The sequence below is a fragment of the Diaporthe amygdali genome (genome assembly GCF_026229845.1).
Source record: "Diaporthe amygdali strain CAA958 chromosome Unknown NODE_9_length_1275696_cov_64_842800, whole genome shotgun sequence".
In the NCBI taxonomy this organism is placed as follows: domain Eukaryota; kingdom Fungi; phylum Ascomycota; class Sordariomycetes; order Diaporthales; family Diaporthaceae; genus Diaporthe; species Diaporthe amygdali.
The window spans coordinates 922,511-935,602 of NW_026517029.1; the positions used below are offsets into that span (position 1 = coordinate 922,511).

Here is a 13,092-nt window from a genome sequence, read left to right on the forward strand (position 1 = left end):
AGCAGCTCCCAGGCCCTTTGCCATAACGACTGTAGTTTGCTATTCTCTACTTCCCAGTCTCAGCCTGGGTCTAGCTATACCCTCGGTCCCACACCTCTACCTGCAACCTAGACTACCAGATCAGCTGCCTATAGCCAACCCAGGCGTACACTGTGTCCCAACTTATCCCATACTAGATAAAGTCTTTAAGCTTGGAACTAGCTTTAGGTCTTAGCCCACATTCCCACTGCTTCTCCGAGTACACTGCAGTGCTTTAATATATCAAAACGCAGTTCTATTATAGCTAAAGAGTTAAGTACAGATCCAACGCATTCTTAGATATCTTAAGGGGGTCCGATACTCATCAATAAACCACCTGGCAAGAGCGGGACCCCTGCTATACAACACCAAGAGGCTTGCTATCATAGCATACTGCCTGCCCACCCGTCACAGCCACGTGCAGGCTGAGCCCTCATCAAGCCTCATGCAGAAGCACATCAGGCAGCCTGCAGCCAATCAGCTGCCACCCACGTCAGTCTGAGTTTGAGGTTCTGGCAGCTACCCACTCGTTCCTTGCGAGAATCGTTTTGCTACTTTAAGTTGCTTGCGTATGTTTGCATCGTGGAGCCTGTAATGAAGTATTAGAATCTATGAACTCCAGCCGGGGTGGCGCAGGGACGTGCCTGTTGGATCAGAGCTATCCCTGCACCTGTCCGAAATTATTGTTGTGAGACTTGGAGTATACCTCGTGATAATCATGCTGCAGAGTGACTGGTGGTGGATTATTATGATAACTCCAATGCTTTGCCAGAAGTGTAATAAACTGTGCTATTTGCAAATGTATACACCCCTTTCTTAGTAACTTCCTACATACAACTACTTAATTACTGTCCAGCAGTGCAAAAAGGTGGTACAGGCCTTATTAGTTAGATATTACTGTTTAGCACTTAAGAAGCAGGATAAAAGCGTGTAAGGTGCCTTGGCATAATCTGGCCTACTTGGAATTATTTTTCCTTATTATTATATTAAACTCGCAAATTTTTTTTTTTTGAAATTTTTTTTAGAGTTTATAAATCCTATCTAGGGAATTTTCTTCTTTAGGTTAAACCTATCCAGCTCTCTTCTCGTTACTTAATGCCCCGCCCCGCACCCTTCTCTTTAGCTATTACTAGTTTAGAGTGCTTCCCCAAGAATTATATTATAAATGTTTATTATAATCGTATTAGGCCCATCCTAATTATCTTAAGTTCAACAAGCGTTTTATTTATTACCACCTTTATTGCTTACATTCCTGCTAGCCTTAGACTATCAGCACAGTCTATACCAAACCCGCTACTCGTAGAATCCCCCCAGCAGAAATATAGTACCAGCCTAAGTATTCCTGCTACTAGCCTTATGCAGATTGCGCGTTATGCTGGCCTGGGCAGCCCTGCTTGCATTTTAACTTAACAAAAATAGCCCTTTTTTTACACTATCCGTTATAACATTTTAGCGTTGTTATTTGGCGTGCGTGCAGCCAGTGCAAGCCATAGCAGGACTTGCCCTTAGATGCAGATGTAACAGCATTAGTAGCAGCTATTGTGCTCGTTAGTATTGCCTATAGCCAGGGACTAGCTTAATAGGTTGAAACGAGATAAGCCCTAATCTTACAATAGCTATACTCAGCTGTTAATACAGGTAGCCGATTCCCAGTAGTAGAGAGATACTTTAATACAGCTTATAGTTATCACTATAACTTCTGTACAATAAGAGTTTTAGTATAAGTAACCTAGAACTGGGCAACCAAGTAAGCCCTATCTCTATCCTAGTCAGCTGTATCTTTAACATTCTTACAGCTAGTGCAATAAATTGTGCCTGTACTAGTCGGCAACGTCTTACTATACAATCCCGCACCACAAAAAGCACAACCACATTGAACACCCAGGTGCCTTCTTTTTTATTTAACCCCACACACAAAAGCGAACTAAATTAATCCTAGCTTAAGCCCTCACCAGCATATGCCTTTGTACCCATATTGCTATAGTACTTGTCCACCTCGTCGCAACACCCTGGCTTCTCCCACATACAAGATGATGCAAACGAGCGAGATACCCGTTCGCCATCGCAACTCTCAGCAAAGATCCAAAAACCCTCTACAAGAAACGGTAAACCAGGGGTTCCCAGCAAGCCTATTTTCATCAAACTTATAGTTCTTCTTAGTTATCGCTACTCCTATATTTCCATCCTTAATCAGGATGCAGCGATAGTAACAGAGCACTTGTTTTTAGCCCTGCACTCCTGTCCCTCCCTCGTGACGCGTCCACCGCTGGTACGCACCTATCTGTCGGCCGGCGCTAACTCCACCAGCGTCGCCTCGCCAGAGCACATTCCTAGACCAGCCTCCACGCGGGCGTCCCCAGTCTACCCACACAGCTAATGCGTGTGCCTGTCGTAGCACCTATATGATATCAGTCCGAAGTAGGCAGATCCGGAACCCGTCAGGATTATATGACTTCTCCAAGCAGGCGATATGCTTAACGTTTTGCCTTTTTCTTAGTATTGTATCTTAAAGTCTATGATGCCTCATATAGCCCTGTGGTGCCTGTCCGGGAAAAACAATGTTGGGATTTACACAGGCTCACAATTCGTAGTAGATCAAGACTGCACCTCAACGGTCTTCCGAATAACCTCTCTGAGCAGAAATGGTACTACAGAGTAACGAGACGAGCGGTATGGCCTATAGCGCACAGGGTAGTCCTCTTGCTGGATGAATTGGACTCGCGGTAGTGCCGGGGCTGTGATGGTCTTTCTGCACCTGGGAAGCAACAGAAACAACACTTCTACTACACTCTAATCCTGCTCATATCTAACAAAAGTCACAGTGTCACAAGGCCTTAATGCTTAAATAATGCAGATTGCGCACATGGGATATAGTGTAGTCCTTGATATCGTTATGACTTCTCCACTCATGGTACTTCTGTGCTTGAGCGAGTGTCGCCGACCAAGGATGCCGACATTGAGAGGATGGACAGCGAACGCGTGGTAGACTGTTCACCGCACCACTAGCGCTGTTGATTCATGGCGACCGATGTGATGATTAATTGCTGCGTCTGGGCTCGTGTGGGTGAGCAGAATTTAGACCGCCATTGGCGCTGTGTCGGGAGCGGGCTCCTGGCGCTTGCCCGTGTCCCCGTACCGGTACCGCTGGTCCTGTGGCCTCAAGAAGCGAGCGAGCGGCTTGCTGGCCTCGGCGTCCGCGAGGAGCCTCCTCCTGAACCGGGGGAGCGTGTGGTCCAGGAAGGCGTCGCCGTAGAGCCTCCATATGTTGTAGGCGTGGTGCGCGAAGTTCTTGCCGTGCTCGCAGGTGGCGACGTACTCTGCGACGAGGCGGCGGAGGAACCCCGTCCTGGCGTCGCGGGAGAACGGGCGGTCGATGCGGCGCGCCCATGGGAGCCGCCTCATGAGCGTCTGGAGCCTTGGGGACCTCGCGACCGCGCCGCGGAAGAAGTCGGGGAAGTTGGGGCCGGATATCTCGGGCCGCAGCCCAGACGAGGCGAGCTTCGGCACGACGAGGCGCTGGATGTTCTCGAGGTGTTCGTCCAGCGACAGGAAGCGGCCGGCGTGGCTGCCTCTGACGTAGGAATCGACCGTGCTCTCAAAAACCTCATCTTGAAGGACGCCGGCGGGAGGGGGTGTTCCTGGGCGAGGGTCAGGTTACTCTTTGGCCTGCGTTGGTGACTAGGGACGAGTTCCTCACCAAAGACCCTCCTGAAGCTCTTAATGGTGTTGTTAATGGTCTGCGTGCGCCACTTCTCGACGCGGCAGCCGCTGTCTGTGCCGGTGCCAAAGGCGAGGCTGTGGGCGGTGCCGCTCGTGTCGACGATGGTCAGTGTCTTGATGTCCCAGGCGGCATCGCCTGACGCGTCCATGAGGTAGGCAAAGTCGTCCCGGACCAGGTGGAGGTTTTCGCGCCAGCGGAACTGGAGCGCGGCGCCCAGTGGGGCCTCGTCGGTGAGGCAGCGCTGGGGCAGGTCCCTCGATCCCATCAGATCGAAGAAGAACCTGGACCGCCAGGCGCGGAAGCACTCGTCATCGCGGAGGTCGACGCTCGCGAACTCGAGGACGTGCTCCTCCTTGCTGGAGTCGACGAGTAGCAAGGGCCTGTGGTCGATGGCCTTCTGCACCTGGAGGTGGGGATTGTCGGACCAGGAGAAGACGGTGCCGGGCTCGCAAGGCAGCCGGCGTGCGACGCGGGTCTGGCACCTTCGACACTGCGATCTGTCAGCATGCTTGTGCCTGCGTTACCTCGGCGGGTGCGGGCGCGTACTCGGAGCGCGACACGAGGCACTGGGTGGCCGTCTTGTGTCCGAGGCTGCTGCGAGGTCATGTTGGCGCAGGCGACTGTGTCTTCCAATAATCTTCTTCCGGTTGCGAATGAGGTGCAGCTGGGTTGAGCCAGCGCGGATCCGTGACATTCACTCTCGCCCAGGCGTAAGGCGCCGCGCCCTCGCCTATTGTTTGCATCCCGACTGCCTGGGCCTGGGGACAATGGGGATGAAAGGCGTCTCGCCTCGGAAAGGCACGAACAGGTGACCCCGGTGCTTTATCTAGACGGTGCGTGTCGTGACAGCAATAAGCTCACCCTGCCTGCTCGCCCGAGTCCACACGCCCACAGCACTGATCACGAGTGGCCATCGTCCACGGGCTCCAGGGGCTCCTCTGGTCCATCTCAGTGACGATCCCAGTCAAGCCGTTGCCACATCTTACCCGGGGGATGCCAACGGACTGCGGGATCTACACCTGAGCGCTGGACAGAGCCCCCGGCATGGCTGATACGTCCCGGGGCGTCGAAGCTGTGCAGCCCAGAAAGATCTGGATGAGACCTGGCCTCGACTTTCAGACAGCCCACAGCACTACTCTTCTCTATTGCACGTTTCCACATCAATAGCAAAGGATGATTTGCACATATGCAAGCGCCAGACCACCCCTATACCATCATTACCGCCACCAGAACGCTATCCAGCACACAAATCAATCCTTCGAGGCCGGGCTTAGCCAGAGGCGTATAGTGTGGGACACAAGACACTTCTCCACAATCACCAACCCAATCCGTGCAATACCCAGAGCAGTCGCACCCGTGCTATCGCAAATCCAACACTCCTAGTGTCAGCTGCACATTGGCAAGCTCAGCACAAAGCGCAACTAGGGGCGCAAGAGGAAGGGGGGTAAAGAAATTAAACTTGCCGAGAACGTGGTCGCAGAACTCCCGAATAGCGAACAAGCTTAGCCAAAAGACCACTTTCAACCAGAGACCACTTTGAAAACACTTGCCAAGAAAAAACACACTTTCTTGAACCAACTCTGATGCAGAGTGACACAAGAGAAAGAGTCGCTCAGACTTTGATTGGAAGCAACAGAACAGAAAGAACGCGGGTGGACCAGTCGAGGCAAGGCGACCAAGCGCCAAGCATCTGGAAAAGAGCAATACGATGGGAAGAAAAGGCGAATTAAACAAATTCACACACACACAGAGAGAGAGAAAGAGAGGGGGAAAAAATTGCAAAAAAAAAAAAAAAAAAAAAAAAAAAGAGAAGGGGGGAAAGGGAAGGAGTTCGACGAGAACAGAGAAGCGTGGCCGCTGGAGGACATGTGACGGGTGGTAACGGAAAAGGCAGGTGCACGAAAAGGCGGGCGAGCCGAGGCGAGACTGTTTTTGTGAAATTGAGTGCGCGACGTTGAATGTACAGGATTGGGTGTACAGCACTGGGTGCACAACACTGGATGCGCGAGAATGAGTGGGCGAGACTGGAGCAAGACTGGACCCAGGCGAACGTGCGCAGTCTGGCCAGCTGCGTAGTGTTTGCGCACATGGCCTGGCCAGCCATGTGCACAAGTCGCACTCCTGGGACTCGCTCAAGCATGACCGCTCTAATCAGATCAGTCTGATGTGCTGGTTGAGGAAGCGGGGATCTGCAAGCACAGTGGTTTCCATCACGATCGATTAAGAAAGCTCCTTCGAGTAAATTCAGACACAACCTCTCATCCTTCTCGTGCACTGCATGATGTGTTCCGTTTTGTGTTGTGTTGTGTGCCGTAGATTAGGTGTCCTCGTGGCCTGGTTGACTGCCATTGCTACTGGTGGTGTGTCGCAGTGTTGTGTAGTGACATGACTTTTCGTGCAAGATCGAAATCACGGTAGTGCGCCGTGTGAGGTGTCGAGTCCTGCAGTCACCGATCAAGCCTAGCCGTGAGGTTCGTGACTGCATGCTCGCATTCCCAGTCTGGGCTGTATTGACCAAGTCGGGATTATGGAGGCCCAGTGTCGATATATTTCATCGTGGGACCCGGACGGCAGAGATAGTAGAATTGGTGAGGACGACACGAGGAAACCCGACGCCGCTATTGCAACACACAGGCAATGTTTTGGTGTCACGGCTGGTTGGTCTTGCTTGCCAGTCGGCATGCAAAAAAAAAAACCGACCGTAGCTCAGTACCAAAGAATCAATATATCGCAGTTTTCACAACAATCTATCCACCACAACACCAAAGTTTAAGTAGATCCTGATATCATCGAAATCGGACGCTTACACTGAATACGTAAGTGTAATTAAAATCAATCACATACTATGTGGTTGTTGAGCAATTTGGATTCTAACATGAAGGGTTTTGTTAGTTTAGGAGGGTCAACAGAGGTCTAGGCTCGTTGGAAAATTTGGGTGGCAGTTAGCGGATGAGATTTAGCACCCTGCAACCAACCAATCCGCCATTGCGATTCGGGAACTCCTTTTAGCCCTAAACCTACTACCTTGGACTACTCCGTACAAACCCGCGGCCATCACTAGTAAACCTGCCGAATCTTTATTCTACAGGTGTATTCTAGATGTTGTCCTGTATTCGCTAATAGGGGGACTCGAATGCAGCTTAATTCGTGGCAACCAAGTAGATACTACCTTGACAGAGTGGCGACTCTGGCCCTGGATTATGTTTGGTTGCTAGATCCGAGCGACTGTTAACTATGCTACTACAGGTGCACGTTTCGTTGCCCGGAGCCCAACTTCGCCTGCCACCTCGACGCCCTTGGTTGTACCCTTCCCGGGCATCATCCAGCAGCGGCCGTTGAGGTCTGCAGCCGCCGCGCACGGATAACACCGGGTGAGGGCCAGGTGGGTGCGATTTCATTGTGTTTTCTGAAGCTGGTCGTGCGTGTCTTACCGACTTTGCTTTCGCGCTCGTGGTACTGTCCAGTTCATCGGCCAGGATGGATTTTCCTCCTCCAGTGCGGCTGCCACGCTCTGCATGAACGCTCTCGGCCTTGTGCTGCCCGTCCAGTCCCGAGCGCGGCCAAGCATGGCGATCCTCAAGGTCAACACGACGGCTCGGCTCTCCTGCCACACCCGATACCTCGTCCTCCGTGTTAACCCCACCCAGAGGTGCCTGGCCTACACGTACAACGGCCTCAGCAGGTGCCCGAGGTGCCTCTGCCTGCAGAGCAACCCGCAGGCCCACAGGCGTGTGTGCAAGGGGAAGCTGCGCGTCAGGTTGCACGGCACCTCCTGCGAGAACCGATGTGGTCTACTCCTCTCGAGCCCAGCCCAGGCGAAGCGCCACGCCGGCTCGTGCGAGGGCCTCCTCATCGAGAGGGACAGGTACAACACCCATGTCTGCCCAAAGTGCCACGTCGCCGGGTTCGGCCCTACCGTGATCAGCAGGCACATCCTCAATTGCAGTGGGAGTCGTGCCCAGACGTTGGCGTCGTACAGTAACGCGCAGGTTATCCACAGGTGCGAGGGCTGTGGCGACCATTTCTTCTGGAACGCCCTGAGCACCCACGCCTGCCATGTATTTGGCGACCCCTTGTGGCTCGGGGAGAGCGCCCCCCCGGACACCACAAAGTCGTACATCCGCTGGTGTCGTGAGCGCGGCCTCACCCTGGGTGGCTGCCCTGGGACGATGCCCGACGTCATAAGCGACACCACGATCTCAATTCCCAGCTCACCCGAGGAATCGCGAATCGGGCCTGGCGTGCTGCTTGAAGAAGAAGACCTGTCTGACGATGAGGATGTTTGGAGCGACTGCAGTAGCTGCGAGGAGGCGCGTGAGGAGAAGCATACGAATGAGGACAAGGATAACGATCAGGTTGAGGATGAGGACAAGGATGAGGACGAGGACGAGCACGAGCACAAGCACAAGCAGGACCATTGTCATCTGCTGGCCGCCGCGGGTATCACATTCGATGAGTTCAAGCCCTCGACGTGCCAGGGGATTGTCTGGAGGCATGGCTTCTTCCCCTGTCCCTTTGGCACGACGATCACCGTCGAGAACGTCAGGCTCTGGCGGATCACGATCGAGGGCAAGGCGTTGGTCCAGCTTGACTTGTTTTGTAAGATGTGCGCGGGCATCAAGGTAAGGATCAAAAAGTGGGTCTGCAAGGGAAAGTACACGCCAGAGGGGTTGCAGATTTGCCGAAGGACATCGTGTCGGAAGCTGGCCATCTCGCTGTAGCACTGCTGCGAGCACGCCGACCAGGTTACATCCAGATACCGTTCGCGCGAGTTCAGGCGCAGCAAGACCAAGACTGTCACACCGGACGAGATGGCCTGCTTCCTGTCCTCGGCCCCGAAGCGGGTCCTCGTCTCGCCCCCATAGTGTTCGGTCCGGGATGGTCTGCGTGGCAATCAGGACTTGGAGGTGCCCGTCTTCTTTGTTGATACTGAATCCGTTTACAACCGGCTTGAGCGCCGGTTTCTGGTTTGCCAGCTCGCTCTGCGCTCCTCCTCGTCCGGGGACCTACTCCTCTCAACCCTTGTCGACTACCAGCTGAGCTTCCGCCAGCTCCGGGGGAGGGTCCACCCGAGGATGTGGCCGAAGCTCGCTCAGCTCTACCAGTTCTCCGGTCTCGAATCCAGCACCCACGGCATGACGACCGACCAGGTCGCCCGCCAGCTGGCTGACCTCGGCATGTCGCCCAGCTTACACCTGGTTGAGTGGTCACTTAGTGGGTTTAACCTAAGGGCGCTGCAGGCGACATTTGGGCCATCCATCTTCCCGAAGACCGCCTTGCTCGGCCACCACTTGTGGAGGAGCCTGGGCCTGAAGGGCAGCGTGGCCTTGTAACCCCTCTTCCGCTCGTTCCAGCCGCTATCCCCGCTGAACAGTTGCCACCACAAGGCGGACGTTGATTCTATGAAGCTCTACATCATGGTCAAGGGCGCTTTTGAGAAGTTTACTTAGGTCGCGCATAGCCACGGGCCAGTTTCCTGCCGGCCCACCTGTGCTTGGCTTCTGGGGCAGCCGGCCACCACAGCAGTGGAGTTACTTGGTTAGCTGCCATATCCGGTCCCTCTCAGTCAGTAATGTGGCCAAAATTCCTGCATTGCTGTGGCCAAATCTACCCGTGCCTCGCCCTTAATGTCGTGCATGTCTCTTGACCCTGAGCCAGCATGCCCAGAGTTCAGTTTTGTGCTGTACGTATAAAAATGAACCCGGATCCTCACCCAGTCCCGCGCGAGATCGCGATAGTGATGATGCTCTATGATGGGCTTGGACCGGAACAATATCCCAGTCTTACAGTCCTCCCCACATCTCACTCCTCTCGGTCAGGGCAAATGGATCCAGACCACTGTCCTGCTCTTGCCAAGAGGAACTTCAGCACGTTGCACCACTGGAATTCAAAAAGTAAACCATGACAGAGCCCAGCTCTGACCAATCTCCCGAACCAAAAGCGAGCTCATTGGCAGCAATCCTAGGCCCCTCCGCATGCATGTGTGGAACGAGGAGTGTCTTCTGCACATGTGCGGCCGGAAATAAGAGGGCGGGAGTCCCATAGCACGCCGTGAAGTACCACAGAGGTGAGAAGCATATCGAGCCGAAACCCCCGGCCGCAGTGGCTACATCTGCTGGCATAGCTGGTCTCAATATAGAGCATACGTCCCTATATAAGCCGTATTATACATAGGAGTACTCATACAGAGGGCTATTATATCGACGTCTATGGATATAATCCAACTCTTACACAAATCTGCCGAGCGGTGATCTTCCCAAAAGACATCTTTTATTCCGAAGCATTCAATCGGTCATTTGATGTCCTTCCAAGCGAAATAAATGTAGAGCTCACTTTGTTGCAATATATTCGTAATATGTATCTAAATATATATCCATGTTAAGAACAGCTTCTTCTTTCAATATTAGTTAACCACTTCGATTCATAGGGCAAATTAATTCTTGAGTTCAATGTATTCAAATTAAGCAATCAATCAGTCACATCAGTCACTCACGCATTTTAATCTGACGCATTTCAATCTGACGCATTTCAATCTGACGCATTTCAATCTGACGCATTTCAATCTGACGCATTTCAATTAGTCATGCATTTCAATCACTCGAACAAACCGGATAAGTTGGTATTGTTCGGAAAGAATTAAAAAGGAAGGCTTTGAAAGAATGGGCGAGACATGACTTTTAGTTGCCTTTATTCGGAACCTGAGGGCAGTCCTGAACAAATAGAGGAAAGATTAATAGAAACTAAAATATAGTTTGTGATTAACTTCATGACTTAAAATGTATATTTGATAAGATGTAATGAATCGGAACAGGCTCTACTATGTGTGAAGAATTCTTATTCGAGACTATTAGGAGCAATCTTTGTTTATTTACCCCCTCCCCCTAAAAAAAAATTAGAATGTGGATATGAATAGTTTGAGCCTCATTGAGATATATATGGGTTTGAGGCGCGGCTGTATAGACCCCTTCTGAAAATGTTCTGGGCTATAGTCCTAGGGGACCCTATTATTTCAAACAATTCTGTAAGTACTTGTTTCTTCTTTTTGAACCGGTTGTACTAAAGCCGGTTTCGAATCTGGTAATACGCATAATTAACTAAGCTAGCTTTTGCTATCCAAGAGACTCATTTTGTCTATATAATTACGTAGGTAAGTCTTTACGAGGACGAACTCGAATTTGTAGATGTTAAGGTTTGCTTTGAAATGTTTGGTGCAGTGCGGGGCGCCAATATGCAGCAATCAAGCCACAAGGGTCCCAAGTATACCTTAAGATCTTACCATCTCTTTAGGAACCACTGTCCTATACGATTTGATTACGAAATAAAGGATCTTAAGATTCTAAGGGGCCCGCTGCTCTCTACAGCATTCCTGCAATAACAATGCTTAATAAAGACAAACTGGATAAATAAGCTAGCCGTTGTAACAACGAAACGCCCAGGGCCATTGTAAGCTGCATGGAGCAAGTCTGATGTCGCATAAGATTAGACCGGCCCATTAGCTCTGTTGCTAACTAATCAGCAACAACGCAATATCGGTAACAACTCCATCGCTAAAGTAAATAGATGCGCCTTTCCTCAGCCCAAGCCAACCCCATTCGTCTAGCCACCTGCCCATATACCTCAAGTTGATTCTCCTGCCTATTCTCGTCTGAATCTGATACTTGGCCTTTAGTATCAGTCACAGAAGCCTGTAGCTTGCTCAGGTCTTTAGGCCCCGACGGTAAGCTACGATCAGAGCCCTCTAAGCCGCGAGGACAGCCTCGCTCGCCCATAGAGGTCAGCCTGGGACACACGGCCTCTGACTGCTGAATTCGAGGCAGCCGAGTCATGAAAAACCAGAGAGCATTGTGTCCCGAGGCAAGGCGGAAGGCTCTCGGGTGGCGGGCACAAGAGACCTGATCGGCGTCCCAAGGCTATCGCTTTCACTCCTTCCCCTCGGTTCAGGATGGCGGCCTTCGAATACAGCATGGCATCGAACGCAGGGCGGCCTGCCGTGCTGGCCGTATTTGCTGCCTCCTCCTCCTTTCCTTTCTTTTTCTCCCATTGACTCTTGTGACGATACTGGAAGATGCAACAATCTCACCCATGTACCCAATTCACTGCGAAAGTCGCATATAACATCGAACGACCTCCTCCGTGGTAAGCCCCTTTGCTGCCAAAACGCACACCCAACCAAGAACCCTATTGTGCACGAGTACTACCCAAACATACGCGGTGAAGACTCGACTTGTCATCTGGTGAGCTAGTCCGCCCACTGAGGTTATTCGCTGCTGACAAAACTCACACATCAGGACCCATTGACCTTGTGCACGCGACAACCATTGCCCCCCGAACCGACGTGTCTTGCCTCCTCTGCACCAAAGCCAACCAAGAAGACTTCGCATCCGACCGCGCCTTCCCATTCGAGCGTGAACAACCCACATTTCTTTACTGTGCACCAAGCGGCAATGTCGGCAACCTCGACATCCTCGAGCGAAGCACCGCCGCCCGGCTCGAAGGCGCAATACATCTACCTGAACAAGGCAGCTCTCGAGTCGGCTTGTCATGAGCATGGCCTCAACTATCGCGATCTGGACAGCGCTGGCAAGCCACCCACGAACGACAAGCTCGCCGCCAGGCTCTACCTAAGCGATGCGAACGGGGATCCTGACGCTGGGCTGGAGGCAACCCTCGCCGGCTACTTAAAATCCAAGAAGCAACCCGAGCTGGTGAGTCTACTCCGGGAGCTCCAGCCAGGCAAGGATCTCGCCGGCGTGTCGAGGAAGCATGACATCATAGCTGCGATCGCCAGGGTCATGGTCAAGAGTTAGGCGGAAGCCAAGCGCCAGGACGGCAACAGCCTTGGTGCAACTCCAGCCAACGAAGACGACACCGTCATGGCAGAAGTGGGCGCGCCTGGTACAGGTCCGGCACCCAATGCCCCGATGTAGGCGATCACACCTCTCACGCCTATGGATCGGCCAGGAGCAGACTTATTTACAATTGCCCCAATGAAAACAAATACGGCTCCCGCGCCCACGAATCTGCCAGGAACAGGCCTATTCACACTTCCCCCGGCCTTGCGACAGCCCAAGCAAGGCCTGTTTACAGCTAGCCCGCCGACGAATCAATCAGAATACGGCTAGACCCCAGAGCCTAGCCGAACTACGATCCCGCCGTTGATGGAGCAACCAAGACGGAGCCTGGTCCCCCAGGGTATCGAGGCTTACATGGCCGGGGTTAAGCGGGCTAAGCGGGCTTTTGGTAGTATTGAGAGTAGTAGTTCTAGTGGACTGGGTGGCGATGCTGGCATATAGCGGGTTGAAGATGGGGGAGCGCAGTCGCATCCAATTTTCTATCACAGCGGTCTTAGCAGC

At 52.4% G+C, this 13,092-nt stretch overlaps 3 protein-coding genes across 3 annotated transcripts; 2 read left to right on the plus strand and 1 right to left on the minus strand.

Moving 5' to 3' along the window:
- Window positions 1-3,093: 3,093 nt before the first annotated feature.
- J7T55_013098 (uncharacterized protein) lies at window positions 3,094-4,345 on the minus strand (the record flags this gene model as incomplete). The annotated part of the gene is made up of 3 exons (XM_053141753.1): window positions 3,094-3,656; window positions 3,716-4,229; window positions 4,286-4,345. 3 exons carry the CDS (start codon window positions 4,343-4,345, stop codon window positions 3,094-3,096), a joined length of 1,137 nt encoding a protein of 378 aa, XP_052995443.1.
- Window positions 4,346-7,254: 2,909 nt separating this feature from the next.
- J7T55_013099 (uncharacterized protein) lies at window positions 7,255-9,072 on the plus strand (the record flags this gene model as incomplete). Its single annotated transcript, XM_053141754.1, has 2 exons — window positions 7,255-8,361; window positions 8,605-9,072. 2 exons carry the CDS (start codon window positions 7,255-7,257, stop codon window positions 9,070-9,072), a joined length of 1,575 nt encoding a protein of 524 aa, XP_052995444.1.
- Window positions 9,073-12,183: 3,111 nt separating this feature from the next.
- Window positions 12,184-12,546, plus strand: J7T55_013100 (uncharacterized protein; the record flags this gene model as incomplete). The annotated part of the gene is made up of 1 exon (XM_053141755.1): window positions 12,184-12,546. One exon carries the CDS (start codon window positions 12,184-12,186, stop codon window positions 12,544-12,546), a length of 363 nt encoding a protein of 120 aa, XP_052995445.1.
- Between the last annotated feature and the right edge of the window lie 546 nt (window positions 12,547-13,092).